The 18,658-nt window shown below is 47.6% G+C and overlaps 1 protein-coding gene across 7 annotated transcripts; it reads left to right on the forward strand.

Moving 5' to 3' along the window:
- Positions 1-141: 141 nt before the first annotated feature.
- HORMAD1 (HORMA domain containing 1) lies at positions 142-18,237 on the forward strand. 7 transcript variants are annotated; one of them, XM_038162155.1, is made up of 15 exons: positions 142-751; positions 1,438-1,530; positions 1,652-1,703; positions 1,999-2,143; positions 3,269-3,332; positions 5,011-5,047; positions 5,413-5,433; positions 5,532-5,558; positions 6,152-6,219; positions 9,621-9,772; positions 10,763-11,019; positions 11,404-11,467; positions 14,813-14,880; positions 15,563-15,646; positions 17,246-18,237. In XM_038162155.1, the coding sequence occupies exons 3-15, from the start codon at positions 1,671-1,673 to the stop codon at positions 17,324-17,326; spliced, it is 1,101 nt and encodes a 366-aa protein (XP_038018083.1). In that variant the 5' UTR covers positions 142-751; positions 1,438-1,530; positions 1,652-1,670; the 3' UTR covers positions 17,327-18,237. The 7 variants fall into 7 exon arrangements, with proteins under 7 accessions (XP_038018083.1, XP_038018087.1, XP_038018088.1 ...); XM_038162159.1 differs by having other exon boundaries at positions 10,763-10,968; XM_038162156.1 differs by lacking the exon at positions 142-751 and adding an exon at positions 785-1,000.
- The last annotated feature ends 421 nt before the right edge of the window (positions 18,238-18,658 follow it).

Consider the following 18,658-nt stretch of genomic DNA (forward strand, 5'->3'; position numbering starts at 1 on the left):
TATAATTAGAGTAATAGAAATTTGGACAATTAGGATTTAGGACAATATAAGACAGTAAAAACAAAGAGTTACGGACAGTCCGGGCAAAATAAGCCCGAAAAAGGACCCAGGTTAACAGAGGATTAACCCTTAAAAGCAACAGCCTGTTGCATATTCATACGCCTCATACATGATGCATAAATTCCATTCAAACAAAGGATTCTGTCTGGTCAGTGTCAGCTTCTTCCTCTGAATCCTGACGGCGCCTTCAGGGCTGAGCGAGGCAGGAAGAAGTTAGTTTCTTCTGATAATGGAGCAATAAATTCTCTTTCTCTGAAAGATTTAGGTGTCCTGTGGCTGCTCTCTCGGTGCGAGTACCTCTTTCCTCTCTTTAAAAAAAATATCCCACATGCATAGTTTCTATTTTAACATTACGTTATAACCTAAAACTGTATTTAACACACTACTTGAGAAAATTAACACAGCGTAGCTTTCTAACATAACGCATATAATAGTCATTTTAATATTTGTGGAAGGCCAATCATAAAACACGCATTTTTCACCGGGTGCCGGCGCAGGGAACGGAAAATCGCTGCAATCCCCTCAGAGCCCAGAACATTCCAGGGCCCCTGCCCCCTCACAGACGGGGCACGAGCTGCGCATGCGCGCTTCGCGAGCGCCGCTGGCTGCGGGCGGGCCCCGCCCCCTGCGTTTGCGCACGGCCCCTCGGCAGCGCCCGCTGAGGGCGAGGGCGGGAAAAGGCGCCCTGAGGGTGAGGGCGGGCGTCTCCTTTCCTTCATCTCCTTTCCTTCATCTCCTTTCCTTCATCTCCCTTCTTTCATCTCCCTTCCTTCATCCCCCTTCTCTCTCGTCACCTTCTCCTGCAGTTTTTCCCCGATTACCTCTCAACTCACCCGCACGTCACCTGCGAGTTTTGTCGCCCGCCGCCCCGCGCTGCTCTGCAGCGTTGTGTCTTGGCGCTCTCTTCCTCCGCTTGCCTCAGTTTCCCTTGAGGAAGCAGGTGGTGGTTTCTGGCCTGAGGCTGATGGGGGGCGGCTCCTTCCTCACAGCGGGGCCTAGCTCGGCCGCGTGCTGTCACCGGGGGGTTTATGGAGGATTGCTGAGGGGAGCTCGGTGCCCTTCGTGATCCAGACCTCATTTCTATCTTGAGGAAGGTGTTTTCCTCAGGCATGAGTGCATTTGTTATTCCTGAGTTGGGGGGGACGTTTGTGTGGAGTCAGGCTCAGGGTGGTGATGGTTCAGTTTCTCCCATACCCATTTAAATTACAGATGAAAACAACTCAAGTCTGGGGGTTTTTGAAATGTGGGGAGCATTTTCATAAGGTTCTTTGAAAATCTTGTAGGTTGGGCAGCAGTTAGTTCTGAAGGGAACTGCCTTTGGAGGTTCGTATTTCATAGAAATACAGATATAAATGTTCTAATTATTGCATCCTGTAGCCTCAGGGGAGGCCTGTGCTGCCGTGAAAATCAAGAATCTGATGCTGGGGATGATTAGAGGAGCCATCCTGCTCTGCTTGGTGAAAAGTACAGGTCTGTTTGAGCTGGTGAATTGTGCAGCAGGTGTTTGTAAATCCAGGGAATGCCTTGGAGAAGCTGGAGAGCTGCAGGTTCTTTCCTTATCCAGCTGCTGATGCAGGTGTTTCATTGACAGGCACAGGAGTCTCTGCAGAATGGCAACTGCTCAGAAGCAAAGGAATTCTGTGGTACGGTTTTGTTTGTGTATTTCAGCACAATAATGGGAAAAATGGGGGGGGTTTGGCCGGAACAGTGCACCCAGATGCTCTGTGATATTTCTGAATGTGTAAATAGCAGAGTAATTCAGTCTTTTAATTATAAATAAAGAATATCTAGAAGAAATTATAGAAAAATAATCTGAACTTCGCTGTCGTGCACTTGGTAGAAACCAGCTGTGTCCTACAAATACTGGAACACCAAGTGTAAGGAATGTGCTTAACTTTGTAAATCACAAAAATTCATTGGTTTCTTTGTGATTTTCAGAGTGCAGTTGTGTTTCCCAAGAAAATAGCCACGGAGCAGCAATCCCTGATGCTGGTGAAGAGGCTCCTGGCAGTGGCAGTGTCCTGCATCACGTACCTGAGGGGAATCTTCCCTGAAAGTGCCTATGGCACCAGATACATGGATGGTAAGGGGCTGTTGCCATGAGAATTTAAACACATTGTTGTCATGGAGTTGTGTTTAAAGCCTCTTGGTCTTTTTCACGACTGGATGCCATTTTGGTGCGTGCAATGGAAACTTCACATATTAATTAATTAAATTTTGTCATTGCTGCTGCTAGCTGTTATAAATAAGAAGCTTGACTAGGCCAATATTTAAGCAGCAATCAATTTATTAATTAATGTGGTAAAGTATGAGCAAAGCAGCGCTGGGTACACTGGGGGAAGTTTTCCCTCCAGCTGCACACCCATGGTTGGGGCATACAGATATTTATAGGGGTACACATAAGCTTTTCTCAGCAGTTTCTATTCCCAATTTTTACGTCACAATTCTATACACTGTTGTGAGTTAGTTTTTCTCAGGATGTACCCCAGAAAGGAGTATCCCCAGATGGTGGGGTCCGACTTCCGAAAGAAGAAAGAGGCCTCCCAGCTGGTGCTGTTCAGACTCCAGATGTGGGCCCACCTTTTAATTGCAAGGACTATAAATCTCATAGCAGTGATGTCCAGCTTCCCTTGGTCGAAGCCATCAATCCTTGGGTTGATGTTCATCTTCCTTTCTCAAGCTGCTTTTTACTGTTTTGCTAAGGTGTTGAGATAAGCATGTTTCCTTTATGTATATTCTAAACTTATATTTTCAAAGTTCCTTACTACAAGCAATATTCTAAAATTATACTTCAAAAGGTGATTATTGCAAAGCTGTTTAATGCTTAGCTACGTGCAGAAAGTTCCTGTCCAGCAGCATCCTTAAAGCTTTAATTCAGATGCTATAAAATTAATTGCAAACAAAGGATAGGTTCAAAGGCCTTCTTCCATGCTTTACTCCCTCAGTTATTTATTAGAATTCATCCTTTAATTGTCCCATGATCAGTTTGCACACATATCACAAGCACACACGCTGCCTGTGTGTACCTGACACGAGACACAGCTTTGGATCTCCCATACCTGAGCATTAAAGCTGTGCTCACGCTTGTCAGTATGTTAAGTTAAAATATTAATTTTAGTCTCTTCTTGATATGTGCTTTTAGGCCATGAACTTTTCATTGCACTTTGTCCTAAGTAAACCTGTATATGTGTTTTTGATTTTTTTTGAGATGTTTGTGTCAAAATTCTGCGAGAAGACAAAAACTGTCCTGGCTCCACCCAGCTGGTGAAATGGTAGGTTGATTCCAGCGCACAGGTAACGCTTCCTCAGCACGTAAGTGCTCAAGGGTTCCTTCCTGGTTGTTTGCAGATAAAGGCCAAAAGTTCTCTCCCACATTTGTGTCGTAGATGTAACAATGGTGTTTTCAGCTCAGGGCTTAGGAGAGCACGAATCCCTGTTTGCAGAGTGACTGTATTTACTAAATAAATACTAAATATCTACACGATGTATTTGTATATTTCATTCCTCTGGGTGCTCGTGAGCACTCAAGGGCGCACAGAAATGCAAAAGTGTGACCACTAGTTCCTCTCTAGTTGATCAGGAGACTCAAAGCCACCATTTTGCATCTTAAATTTTGAAATCTCTGACAGATTTTGTAAGAGAGTGGCACTGCCAGACTTGCTCAAAGGCAGAGCTGTGCCTGCCAGTGACATTCTGCCTGCTTGAGCCCTGTCCCAGCTGGCTGGGATTGTCCCCTGGGACTGCAGCTGCTTCCTCTGGTTTTCTTCCTGCTCTCAGTAGCCCTGAATTCTGTTCCAGGCGCTCTCCCTGCTTTTTAGAAGCCTCTGTAGGGCCTTTGCCTCAGTTACGTATCCTGGATCTGTTACTGCCACAAAGGTTCTGTTCCCCTTTTCCCCTCTCGTGCGAGGGGTGGCAGGGATGCTGCGCTCCTCCCCTGGCAGTGCTGAGGGGTTTGGATTTTGGGACAAGGGTATTTGAGACACTCAAGTACCCTTGTGGGGGTATTTGAGTGTCTCGAATGTGGGGGGTGCAGCTTCACACCAGATTTACTTCTCTGAAGATACTGAATGTTACAGAAATTACAGAAAATACACCAAAAGCCCAACAGAAATGTAAGCTGCACTTAGCAAAGCTTGAGGGCTGAGAGTTGGTGTTGAGGTGGATCAGCCATGAGCTGTCACAGAGTGAGGGAGGGGAAAGGCTGGAATTTCCTCATGGATCCTGCCTGGGTGAGGGATGGAAGGGGCAGTGCAGTTCTGCTTCCCCTCCCGGCAGCCTGCGGGGGCTGAGCAGGTCAGGCTCCCTGGTTTGGAGGGCAAGGGGTGTGGTACCTGTTGGGAGTGGCCTTTTGTTCACACCAAACCCAATTTTTGTTTGTTGACTGTAACTGAAAGGAACATCAGGAAAAAAAAAATAGGCTAAGTTTTGATTCCCTGATTGGGCCTTGTACAAAAGGGAAATGGCAACATCTAAATAAAGGTCATAACTCCTTTGTGCTTCAGCAGTGTTGCTGTTCAGCTGAATGATTGATTTATGATGAAATCATGGAATGGCTTGGGTTGGAAGGGACCTTGAAGCTCACCTTCCCCCAACCCTCAGCCATGGACACCTGCAACCAGACCAAGCTGCTCCCCTGATCAATGAATACGTGTGTTGGAAGGTGTTTGAAGTATTGCAATATGTATTTACTGATAAATGGTTTACCTCCAGATTATATTTTTAATTTATTTACCTCCAGAATATATTTTTAATTATTCTTTCAAGAGATTGGGGTGCTTTGGTGTTACAAAGCTAATCACTGCTAATAAGATAGAACGATGGATAAGTGTTACTTATTGCTCTAATACAGTAAAAATAAACACAAGAGGGGGTTTTTTTTTGTGCTATTTTATTTAGTGAGAAACAAGTGGAAATTAGCAGTAGCTTGCCAATATTATTTGGTTTTTGCAGGATGTTAGGATGCTATGATGCCTTGCAGAAGAAATACGTAAGTGCTCCGGTCTCGTTTCAGTTGTGTGCAGTGTTGATTTCCGTGTGCCAGTGCAGTCGTGGGGCTGCTCGGGGAGTGGCTGAGCTCAGCCAGCTGCAGTGTGGGATGCACAGGCATTTCTGCAGCAAGTTCTTGTAAACAGCAGCACAGAAAGGCAGAGATCTGTGGGTGTTTTCTCCTGCAGCTGAATCCTCTCCTCCACAGGAGAGGAGTGCAGAGTTAGAGGCTTTTCTTCCAACAGGCCTTAATTGCCTGTGTTGGATTCCAGAGCTAGAGAAAAGAGCTTGGGCAGCACAAACGGGCAATGAAATATATTTAATGGTTTTTTGTTTGTTTGTTTTCTCTGTTTATGTTCCTGACAGCTGAGGCAGATTGTCCTAGCAGTGAGTATCTCTGAAAGGCAGGGACGTGTTTTTAGGGGACGTTCTTCAAGGGATGTGCAGTTCTCATTCTGATTCCTCTATTTTCTTCAAAAACACAGGTCTATACCCAGACAGAAGATCCTCAGGTAAATGTGCTGCAATATCTCACTGGTGATAATATGGATCTAGTGAAATGTGGGTACAAGCAGGAATATTTAACGTGCACATTTCTTTGAAAAGAGCATTTTGAAATAGCAGGAGTAAAAATGACTGGGGTCAGTGGGAATTGTCATGTGTGGAATTGCATTTGAGTATTCTCAGGCTGGGCAAGAAGCCAGAATGTCGTGGCAGAGTGAGATGTCCCATCCTGACTCGGCCTAACAAGCTTGTGGGACTTCTGTGGAAAACACAAAACCCACTGCGTGTCCCCACAAATGCTCCACGTGGGAAACGTTTTCATAGCAATTGAATCTGGAATATTTTATGCTAAAAACTTCAGCTGATTTTCAAAATATTTTATCACAGCGATTCCTGGAAAAGAATCATCATTTTTATTCTGTTTTAAACAGTTTTATGCATTTTTACTGTTAATTGGTGGAGGATTAGGAAGCTGCATTCAGCAGGTGTAAATGGATGGGAGTTGGGCTGTAGTTATTGCTTTAAAGGTTGAGAGGTTACTGAGCAGAGCTGCAGCAGGAGTGCTCAGGATTGGTTTAATAATTGCTGCCTTTGTTTGCAGACAGTCACAGAGTGTTACCACTTCAAGTTCAAGTACACCCACAATGGGCCACTCCTGGATTTTGGCAGGTACAGCCCCTGGGACTGCTCCGTGTCCCTTGGACACACCTGAATGTCACAGCTCTGCATTTGATCTCTTTGCTTTTTAAATTCTGCATCTTGAGACTAATTTATCGACATGCTTACTAAAATACAATTAGTCATTTTGTTTGATTATGCTCATAATTTTAATATCTGCTCAGAAGATGATGCTCAATGTCAGAGTCTGATACTCTGTGAGGATATTTGAGATATTCATGTGTGGGGGTTGAAGCTTCACACCAGATTTACTTATCTGAAGATGCTGAATGTTACATGGAGTTCCTCATTTAGCAGAAATTGTAGAAAATACACCAAAAATCCAATAGAAATGTAAATTGTGATACACAGCTCAGTCATGGTGGAGTTCCCATTGCTGAGATGAGCTCATGGGGAGGACATGGGCATCCCCAGCCATGAGGAGGGGATCCTTGGGTTGAAACTGGAAAAGGGCAGGTTTGGACTGGGTGTTCAGGGGAAATTGCATCCCTGGGAGGAATTCCTACCCTGGCACAGGGTACCCAGAGCAGCTGGGGCTGCCCCTGGATCCCTGGCAGTGCCCAAGGCCAGGCTGGAGCCACCTGGGGTAGTGGAAGGTGTCCCTGCCATGGCAGGGATGGGATGGGATTTATGTTCCCTTCCCACCCAAATCATTGGTGATTCTGTGAAGCTGCTCCAGCCAATTCCTCTCTTCTTCAGAATTCTTTTGTTTGTTGATTAGTTTTTTTACACTTTTTAGGCCAAACCATAGCTTCACTTCCCCTGTATCAGTCTGGAAAACTCAAGGAGACATTCAGGGGCTTTTGATGAACTGGTGAAGAAGCAGTGACTCCATCAGTGCCCCGTTCCCCCCGTCAGAATTCCCCCCGCAGTGCCCATTGCCCCCATCAGTGCCCCGTTCCCCCCCATCAGTGCCCATCAGTGCCCCATTCCCCCCATCAGTGCCCGTTCCCCCCCATCAGTGCCCCGTTCCCCCCCCCATCAGTGCCTGTTCCCCCCATCAGTGCCCCATGCACCCCATCAGTGCCTGTTCCCCCCATCAGTGCCCGTCCCCCCCCATCAGTGCCCCATTCCCCCCCCCATCAGTGCCCCATTCAGTGCCCGTTCCCCCCCATCAGTTTCCCCCCCATCAGTGCCCCGTTCCCCCCCATCAGTGCCCGTTCCCCCCATCAGTGCCCCATTCCCCCCCAGTGCCCCCTTCCCCCCCATCAGTGCCCCATGTGCCCCATTCCCCCCATCAGTGCCCCCTTCCCCCCCATCAGTGCCCCGTTCCCCCCATCAGTGCCCATTCACCCCATCAGTGCCCCATTCCCCCCATCAGTGCCCATTCCCCCCATCAGTGCCCATTCCCCCCCCATCAGTGCCCATTCCCCCCATCAGTGCCCCGTTCCCCCCATCAGTGCCCCATTCCCCCCATCAGTGCCCGTTCCCCCCATCAGTGCCCCATTCCCCCCATCAGTGCCCCATTCCCCCCCCATCAGTGCCCCATTCCCCCCCCATCAGTGCCCCATTCCCCCCATCAGTGCCCCATTCACCCCATCAGTGCCCATTCACCCCCCATCAGTGCCCCATTCACCCCATCAGTGCCCCATTCCCCCCCATCAGTGCCCCATTCACCCCCCATCATTTCCCCATTCCCCCCCATCAGTGCCCCATTCCCCCCCATCATTTCCCCATTCCCCCCCCCATCAGTGCCCCCTTCCCCCCCATCAGTGCCCCATTCCCCCCCATCAGTGCCCCATCCCCCCCATCAGTGCCCCATTCACCCCATCAGTGCCCCATCCCCCCATCAGTGCCCATTCCCCCCCCATCAGTGCCCATTCCCCCCCATCAGTGCCCCATTCCCCCCATCAGTGCCCCCACTTCCCCCCCCCATCAGTGCCCCATTCCCCCCATCAGTGCCCATTCCCCCCCATCAGTGCCCCCTTCCCCCCCATCAGTGCCCCATTCCCCCCCATCAGTGCCCCATTCCCCCCCCATCAGTGCCCCATTCCCCCCATCAGTGCCCCATTCCCCCCCCATCAGTGCCCGTTCATTCCCCCCCCCCCATCAGTGCCCGTTCACCCCCATCAGTGCCCCATTCCCCCCCATCAGTGCCCGTTCATTCACCCCCCATCAGTGCCCCATTCCCCCCATCAGTGCCCGTTCCCCCCCATCAGTGCCCCATTCCCCCCATCAGTGCCCCATTCCCCCCATCAGTGCCCCATTCCCCCCATCAGTGCCCCATTCCCCCCATCAGTGCCCCCTTCCCCCCCAGTGCCTGTTCCCCCCATCATTTCCCCGTTCCCCCCCATCAGTGCCCATTCCCCCCATCAGTGCCCCATGCACCCCATCAGTGCCCCATGTTCCCCCCATCAGTGCCTGTTCCCCCCATCAGTGCCCCCTTCCCCCCCATCATTTCCCCGTTCCCCCCATCAGTTTGTCTGGAATGAAGGCCCTGCTCCGCTCTCCGTGTGCTGAGATCAGGTCACTTCTGGCAGTGGCACCTGGTGCTCCTGCTGCAGCTTTGGGGACACAGCCCTGCTCCACATCTCCTCCAAACCCTCTTCCACCACAGGGATGGTGGAAAGACCCCAACCTAAAAAAAAAAACCAAAAAAAAAAACATCTAAAAAACCCAAAGAAAAACAAAACAAAAAACCACCCCATTTTGCTCAATCACAGCTACAGGGAAATGACTTACTTTAAGACAACTAATTGAAATACAGTTAGTTCATACCTGACAGACTCCTCCCAGCTTCCCTCCTGCATAAAATGCTCCTTAAAATAGAAAAGGAGTACCAGGGGATACCTGCCCTGCTCTGCAGGTCCTCAAGTGTGAGGAGTGGGGAACAGAGGGAGAGGTTTTGGCACTGAGCTGGGATTTGGGTCAACTTCTGGTGGATTGGGAGCATGGAAATGTTGGACCTGGATGCCAAGAGTCACTTGAGCACCAGTTTATTAGCATTGCCAACGGTGGGAAATAGATTTGTAGAAAATTTTCAGTGTTGAGGAAACATTTAGAGTGCCTAAATGTGTTCAATGTTGAGGAAACTTCAAGAGTGCCTTTATTTAAGGGAAAGCACGTAGGTAAGCGTTCCCAGAAGTGGGGCTTTCACAGGTACATCCTTTTCTCTTTGTTTCAGTATTTCTTTTGGGTATTTAAGCACTGTGAGATGTAGGATGGAGCACTTGGTGCCAGGTGCTGATCCCTGACCTCTCCTGGTGTCCCTGGCTCAGGGTTTGGTCTCCCAAGGGGCAGAGAACGTGCAGGACTCAGGCAGGGTTACAATTGCAGTGCTCAATCTCAGACCTCAATAAACATGTTAATGAACATGTTTGTTACCAACCAGACTGTAAAAGTGTTTGTTTGAATACTCTGTATCAAAACTCATCTGGCTGCTGTGCTTTCAGCAAGGACAAGAAGGCTGAGTGCCCCATCAGCTGTGCAGACACCAAGAAGGCCAGCATCCTCCTGATCCGCAAGATCTACATCCTGATGCAGAACCTGAGCCCCCTGCCCAACGACGTCTGCCTCACCATGAAACTGCTCTACTATGATGAGGGTACACCCTGCTTGATCAGGCTCTGCAAAGCAAGACCAAGGAGGGCGTTGTTCAGTTTTTCAGTGGATAATCTTTGTGGCTGCTGGGACTCGTTGAGTGAGCTTGTTTCACGCGTGGCTGTTCCTCAGGACAGGTTGAGTCCCAAGGGGAAGGGATGTGATCTCACTGCGGGAACACAATCGTGGCACTGAACTTCATTGGATTTGGCTGGGGTTTAAAACGTTTGGACTTTCCCAGATATGTCAGGTTATAACATAATTTCCCAGCCTGATGACTGTCCAAATACCTGGCTCTGCTTTCTGAGCGTGTTACTGCCTTACAATTGTAGTGTTTTGCCCAGGGGGTTTCGAGCTGATCTGATGAGGTCTCAGCACCCCAACACTATACCCCAGAATAGCTCAGCTTTCATCAGGAAGGCACAAAGGAGCAGGAGGCTGATGTGACAGTGTCAGGAACAAAAAAGGTTTAATAAAGGCAAAATAACAAACTCAAACCCATCCAGGTGCCACAAGCTTGTGCTCCTGGTAAAGACACCTCACAAAAGCGATTTGGTTTCTTTGTTCTGTGCTTTTCTACTCAATGGCCCAGGTGGGACCTTTTGGCTCATGGCCAGTTAGCTGTCCCCAAACTTGAGGTGAAGCCCCAAGATCCTATCAGTGACTTTTCTACCTGATCACTGGGAGAAACTTCTGGGTTCTTTCCTTTTTGGGGGACAGAGGAAGGTTCTGTCACTCTGTCCATAGGGGGCACATTCCTACATACAATGACAAATCAGAGCTTCTGTTTTCTCTCTCTGTATCTACAGCCTCTTCCAAAGAGCTTTAACAGGGCTTTGCCTGTTGTGCTTCATTTTCTCCAAGCTGAATATTGATTACTCCCCTCCCCACACACGCAGTTTTTTGCAGTAACTCTCTGTATTTAAAGGAGAAAAGAGTTAAAATTAGTTTTGCAAGAACATATTTCATTGGAACACATTTAATGTCTCTGCAGTTACACCCCCTGATTACCAACCTCCAGGCTTCAAGGAGGCCAAGGACGAGGGGCTGCTGTTTAAGGAGGAGCCCATGTACCTGAATGTGGGGGAAGTGCCAACACCTTTCCATCTGCTGAAACTGAAAATTACAACGGAGAGACAGCGCATGGAGAACGTTGATAAGAGCATCCTGAAGCAGGGAGAGACTGCCGAGCCTCTCCAGGTGTGTGGGCTGAGCGGAGATGACCCAGAGAAAGAGAGCCAGGACATGAATGTAAGAGCCCAGACTTTGTTTTGGGTAGCTTTTGGAATTTTTTGGTGGTGTATTGTCTGCAGAAAGCCCGTTGTTATTTCACTGTGTGTAAGCCATAGCCCCCTCTATTTTCAGACATGGTTAAGCAGGACAATATGTCTTAAATTCATTTTTTCCTTAATTTTACTGCTCCAGTTCAGCACGAGGAGCAGCAGAGGGACAGCTCATGCCATGGGGACACTGCCATGTGTCCCAGCCACAGATGGCACCTCATCCTCCCATGTCACAATCACTTATTTCAGTTTATTCCACCACAAGTCCAGCTAAAAAGTGTGTCCTGAATCATCTGGGTAGGAACCTTCCTTGTGTGTCTGCAGTCAGTGACACTCCTGCTTCTTAATCTAGGACGATCCTGGCTTGGATAATGAAGTGGAAGATAAGAATCATGTGAATATTTCAGAAGCTCAAGGTAATATTTGTATATATGATATGATATTGTATTATATTGTATTATATTAGAATATATTATATTTCTATATTATATTTCTTTATTTTTTCTAGATTATATTTCTATATTATATATTTCTGTATTAGATTATACTATATTTCTATATTGTATTATATTTCTATATTATATATTTCTATATTATATATTTCTATATTATATATTTCTATATTATATATTTCTATATTATATATTTCTATATTATATATTTCTATATTATATATTTCTATATTATATATTTCTATATTATATATTTCTATATTATATTTCTATATTATATTTCTATATTACATTTCTATATTATATATTATTATATATTTCTATATTATATTATATTATATATTTCTATATTGTATTATATTTCTATATTATATATTTCTATATTATATATTTCTATATTATATATTTCTATATTATATTTCTATATTATATTTCTATATTACATTTCTATATTATATATTATTATTATATATTTCTATATTATATTATATATTTCTATATTGTATTATATTTCTATATAATATATTTCTATATTATATTATATTATATTTCTAGATTATATTTCTATATTATATTTCTATATTAGATTATACTATATTTCTATATTGTATTATATTTCTACATTGTATTATATTTCTATATTGTATTATATTTCTATATTGTATTATATTATTATATATTTCCATATTATATTATATTATTATATATTTCTATATTATATTATATTTCTATATTATATTTACATACTATATTTCTATATTATATTATACTATATTTCTATATTATATTATATTATATTATATTATATTATATTATATTATATTATTAAGTATATTATCTTTTAATAATATATTTTTATTAAACGATAAGATATTTTTTATATTATATCATATATTATATTTGTCAAACTCCTCCATTTTCTATATTCAAATTTTCATTATTTCCTTCACATGTATGACTGTGCCTTTATTTTCTGTCAGGGCTTCATTCAGTGAAGCACTGGGTTAACGAATGTTAGCATGTTAAAACATGATTATCTTTTTTTCCTGTTACTGTTCAAGATTCTGATCTTCTGTTCCATTTGATCAGCTAAGCTAAATTGAACGGGGTTTCTATTTAGAAATAAATTTGGTTTGCTTTTTCTACTCTTTTTGTTACTAATAATTACTGATTAATTTAGATTTTGCTAATACTGAGTTTGCACATGGAGCTCGGAGGGGTTTTGAGCTGTTGAGCTCATTATGGCCGACTTGGGAAACAGAATTCTCTGTGCAAACACCAGCGGTCTTGGTCTGTTTGGTTTTTGTTTTTTTTTGAAATTTCAGCTTTTTAAGCTTTAATTCAGCAGAAATCCCACTTTCGGCCACCTTTCCCCCTGTAGTAGCCCAGAACCCCACCCGTTCAGCCCGGGGCTGCGGAGGGGTGGGAGCGCCGGGGCTCCTGTGGCTGGAGGAGCCTTTGTGCGGCGCTGGCCCCGGGGCAGCGCCTCCAGAGGGAGCTGCTCGTGCCTCGTGGCTGCTCCTGGAGCAGGAACTCAGCAGAGCGGGGTTTGTGTTATGAACCGTTCTGGGTTTGGCTCTGCTGCTTCCTGTGAGGGCCTTTTCCAGCTGATGGTGCTCTGGGGGCCTGCTGCCCTTTCCCTGTGTGCTGCAGCACTTTGACAATTGCAGCTGAACGTTTTTGCCATCACAAAACAGAATCCCACAATGGGTTGGGTTGGGAGGCACCTGAAAGCTCATCCAGTGCCACCCCTGCCACGGCAGGACACCTTCCATGATCCCAGGTGGCTCCAGCCTGGCCTTGGGCACTGCCAGGGAACCAGGGGCAGCCACAGCTGCTCTGGGCACCTGTGCCAGGGCCTCACACCCTGCCAGGGAGCCATTTCTGCCCAAATCCCATCCAGGGTAAAGCCATTCCCCCTTGTCCAAAGCCCCTCTCCAGCTCTCCTGGAGCTCTTTGAGGCACTGGAAGGAGCTCTGAGCTCTCCTTGGAGCCTTCTCTTCTGCAGGCTGAACAACCCCAACTCTCTCAGCCTTTCCTTGCAGAGGAACTTTAATAAGTACAAGTTCTAGAAAGTATTTTTGTTAGTATGAATCACACAGAAATGAGTTTCCTCAAGTGTTTTTCCTCACACTGGGAATAAAATCTGTCAGTAAATAACTGTCCTGGCTCCTCCAGCCCTGGGAGCTCCCCACTGCTGGCTTTTAATCACAGCTCCAAAACGTGCACCCAGACTGTGTGCAGCTCAAAACACGAGACACCAAACTGTCCTCGGGCATCTCAGGAGCTTCCTTTCCAGATTTTAGATAAAGCAGAGCATGGTTTGTGTTCACATTCCCCAGTTTAGCCCAGCAGCCTGAGGACTGATCTTTGCTGCCAAACAAACTGAAGAAGGAATTGCTGCTTGTTGATCTGCTCCTCTTGGAGAGGCTGTGTAGAAGCATCCAGACAATCTGGAACCCATTTGCTGTACAGAAAGCATTTCAAATGTTGGGTTTGGGGTTTTTTTTGAGAGTAACGTGCAGCTTTGCCAAACCAGCTGCCATTTCCATGCTGTTGAAAAACAATGGAGGAAATGGGAAGGAAACAGCACATACAGATCAGAATTTTTGTCTTGACAGTTCTAGTAGGCTGCAGAACTGGAATAACCACATGAAGGTGTGCCTGATTCTTCTAAAGAGTCGTAACAGTTCCAAAACCGTGCAAAAATCCAGAAAATTTCTTGTCCTAACGAGCTGGCAAATATTTTATTTACAGGAACTACCAGGCACAGGGAAACCCATTTGTCACCCTGGAATTCCTGTGTTGTTTCCACAGCTGGTGTAGGGTCACCCATTCACCATTCCATGCTTCTGTCCTTATCCTACAAAACCAGCATGAATTAGAAACAGCAAAAAACTGCCTGGGACTGCCTGTTCCTCCCTGAGGGCTGCTCCTGCAGCTGGGCTGGGGCTGGTAGGGGCAGGAGCTGGCCCAGAGTGGCCTTTTCCCTGTCCTGCAGCACAAACCAGGCTCCTGAGGCTTCAGGCTTGAGTCAAATCCCCTCAGCAGGGCAGCGTGGGAGGGAGCTGGGGATCAAAGCCACTCCTCCAGCGATGCTGTGTGTGAGCTGCTCCTGCGGGGAGCTGGAGGCTGGCGCAGGAAGTGGCTGAGCTGAAGATTGGGTTCAGAGCTCCATGGAGTTGGGGATGTGCTCTGGAAGCAGCTGTTCCCAGCAGTTATAAAGTGTTCTTGGAGCAGAGCTGGTGTTGTTTGCTTTGGGTTGTTGTAACATCTTTATTTAACTCTCCAATTCTTTCCTTCTTTCAGAAAAGAATTCCCCTCATGAAGAGGAAGCTGGAGGGATCCAGACTCCCCCCCATGTTTCTAATCCTCAGGTAGGAACGCTCTGCCCTGGCATCTTCAGCTTCTTCTGGAGCTTCTGTGCAGCTCCTTCCCTCCTTTGAGCGATTCATGGGGAATCTGCTGAAGCCTTATTTCCCACAGTCACTATTTCCAGCAACAAAATTCCTTTACATTTCACTTCCTGGTGTTTTCCAGAACTATTCTAAAGCACTGACAAAGGCTGTTCCTCTGAAATACAGCTCTCAAAACAAACAGGTGCTGGGACTGTTACTGAGTGAAAATGTAATTTCCATGTTAATAAACTGCCTAATGGGAATTCCACTGCTAATTCTGACAAACCAAAGCTTGTTTAGAAGTTGATTAAAATCTAAAAATTCAAGTTTATAACTCAGGTTATATTCCCTGCATGTAGAAATTGGTGGCATTTATACATGGAGGACTGCTTCACACAGGTCCTTAAGATTTCTTAAAACAGGATAGCTGTAGGTAAGTGTGATTTCCTGTATCAAACCAGCACATGCTCCTGTGTGCCAGGGCCCTGCAGCACACCCAGCTGTAAAAGCTGTGATTTCCAGGGGTTATCACCGTTTAAATACCCCCATATTTCAGTTGGAACTCAGGCACAGTGAATGCCCCAGCACTGAGCCCTGCTGGGTGTCTCCAGCGTGGATTTTTTCCTGCTGTAACAAGGCAAAATTTATTTTCTGATTCCAGGTTGATCATTTGACCCGTAAAACATCTGAGCTGATTGTGTCAGAGAGCAGGACAAGAAGTGGAAAGATATTCCAAAGCTGCATTGTTAGTATCAGTTTTTCTTTAGTTCTCATCATTTCTGTTGCGAACAGTGAATAAAACTCAGAGCTTGGATGCATTTGCTATGGAGAGAATGAAATTCTCATCACTTCCTAAATTCCCATTCAATTCAACACTGTCAAAAAGAATTCTGTCCCGAGAGTTGGAAGCTGATTTGATGCAGGTAACACAGGTTGAGAAAGATTCCTTAGGTTTAGTTATATTTAACCAAATTTCCTGCTGGTTTGACCCATCAGTTTGTGCCAGAAATCCCCAGCACAGCTCACCCAGTGCTTCCTTGTGCTTCTACTTGGGAAACACTGGGCCAAAATTACAACCTCACCTCTGTGACTCCTTCATTCCAAGAAAAATCCTTTTTTTTTAAACTTAAATCGGGTCGGTCTGGCAGGCAGTGCTGCTTGTGGGGACCCAAATCCTTCCCACCTGGCCCCGCTGGAGCAGAGGTTGTGTCCGGGCTGGAATTGCACCTTTGGGCCCCACGTCTGTGCTGCTCCGTGTCTGGCTGAGCTTGGCAGCTGCAGCTCTGGGAGCTTTTGGGGGCCTTCCCCAGGTGTTTGGAATATTGGGAATGCTGACTGAGGGGCAGATCCTTCTCCAAAACCTATGGGGTGAATTTTTCTCTCTTCTCTTAGGCAAGAAATTGTTCCCTGTGAGGGTGGGGAGGGGCTGGGATGGAAAGAAGCTGTGGCTGCCCCTGGATCCCTGGAAGTGTCCCAGGCCAGCCTGGGGCACCCTGGGACAGTGGAAGGTGTCCCTGCCCATGGCAGGGGTGGCACTGGATGAGCTCTAAGGTCCCTCCCTGTTTCCAACCAGTCATATTTAGTGCTTTTTCCTTCTCAGTGATGTGACAAAAAAAGAGAAGGTTGTTCTGTTTGCTCACCATCCCTGTGTATTTTTCAAAGAGATTTTACTGAACTTCGTAATAAATTTAATAAACAAACCACAATTGCTTGAAGGAACCAAAAGGACAGCGGAGCTGAAGCTTCATTGCCATCTTTTCATGGGAGAGGCAGAAGCAGCAGGACTGAGCTCTCAGGAGGTTGTTGGGTGCTCAGCAGCCTCTGCAGGGGGCAGAGCTGGAATCATGGGAATCATGGAATGGTTTGGATGGAGGGACCTTAAAGCCCACCCAGTGCCACCCCTGCCATGGGCAGAGTCACCTTCCACCATCCCAGGGTGCTCCCAGCCCCATCCAGCCTGGCCTGGGACACTGCAGGGATGGGGCATCCATGGAATCATCTGTGCCAGGGCTTCCCCACCTGGCAGGGAAGGATTTCTCCTGGATCTCCAACCTCAATTTCCCCTCTTTCAGTCTGAACCCGGCACTCCTTGTCCTGTGCTGCAGTTCCTGCTGGACGCAGCCCCTTGCTGCAGCTGTGGCAGCAGGAAAACATCCCAGCCTTCCTCAGTGGGTCAGTTCTGCCAGGAAACAGCATCCAGATGTTCCTGCAGGCCCAGCACATCTGCACGGGCACTGGGATGAGGCTCTGGCTGTGTCACACCTCTGTCCTGCTGGGGGTGGGCTGCGCCCTGTCCTGGCCCCACGGAGCTCCTGTAATTCCCTGTGTTGCTTTTCCTTGGCAGGTGCACCAGGCTGAGCTCTCCTCCAGCCAGGACGTGCTGCCCAAAAGGAGGAAGCTCAGCGAGCCCAAGGAGCAGTTTTAGTTGCCCAAAAGGAGGAGGCTGAGCGAGCCCAAGGAGCAGTTTTAGTTGCCCAAAAGGAGGAAGCTCAGCGAGCCCAAGGAGCAGTTTTAGTTGCCCAAAAGGAGGAGGCTGAGCGAGCCCAAGGAGCAGTTTTAGTTGCCCATCTCCTGCTGTCCTGAGTTCTCCACTCCTGTTTGTTGTTCTCTGTTGGGTTTGAAGGATTGTTCTGCTCCGTTGGCAGGCCCAGGGCAGGGTGTTTTAAAGAAGGAAGATGGCAGGAAGCCCAGCTGACGAATTCCAGACTCATTTTGTACAGGACCATCGGGCAGGACCAGAAATCCCTGGGTTTGGGGGTTTGTGGGTTGGCTCCGGGTCCTGATGGCGATGGAGGGAATTCATCCCCCAGCACAAGGTTTCCCCAGTGCCTCTGGGCTCTGGTTCCGAGCTGAGGCCCTGCCTGCCCCGAAACCTCTCCAGTTTTGGGATGATTTCCAGGGCTCTCCAGAGGTCTGGGCTGTCAGTTACAGGCTGTTACAGTTTTTGGGGTTACAGTTTTTGCTTTTCCTACCGGGACAGCTGGAGGCGTTGGATGCTTTGCATTTCTTCCAGACCAGAAGCACATCCTCAGGTGAAGAACAAGCTCTCTTCGTGCCTTAAATTCCAGGCTCCCTGCCAGAACGCATGAATTTCGGTATCCGTGGCTCTTCAGCTCGGTTCCGAGCTGTGGGAGCACCGGGAGAGCCCGGCCGTGCTCAGAACGATTCCTGGCAGGGCTGGGCCGCGGGGCCGAGTCCTCCTGCAGCCCCAGAGCGTCCGGTGTCACGGAACGGGAGTGAAGCCGCTCCCGCCGCCAGCGGCGGGACAGCTGAACGTTCCTTGGCGGTTTTGGCTTTTACGTTAGCAGTGTCCGTTCGTCATCGGTCCTCTATTAAACGGCGTTCAGCTTTGAGCGGCGTGTGCCGTTACCGGCGGGACGGGACGGGAGCGGGATGGGACACGGGACGGGACTGGAGCGGGATGGGATGGGACACGGGACGGGACTGGAGCGGGATGGGATGGGATACGGGACGGGACTGGAGCGGGAATGGGATGGGATACGGGACGGGACTGGAGCGGGATGGGATGGGATACGGGACGGGACTGGAGCGGGAATGGGACACGGGACGGGACTGGAGCGGGGATGGGATGGGACACGAGACGGGACTGGAGCGGGATGGGACACGGGACAGGACTGGAGCGGGGATGTGACACCGGCCAGGGCACGGAACGGGACACGGGACGGGACTGGAGCGGGAATGGGATGGGACACGGGACGGGACTGGAGCGGGAATGGGATGGGACATGGGACGGGAC

Source organism: Motacilla alba, chromosome 25, assembly GCF_015832195.1.
Source record: "Motacilla alba alba isolate MOTALB_02 chromosome 25, Motacilla_alba_V1.0_pri, whole genome shotgun sequence".
Lineage (NCBI taxonomy): Eukaryota > Metazoa > Chordata > Aves > Passeriformes > Motacillidae > Motacilla > Motacilla alba.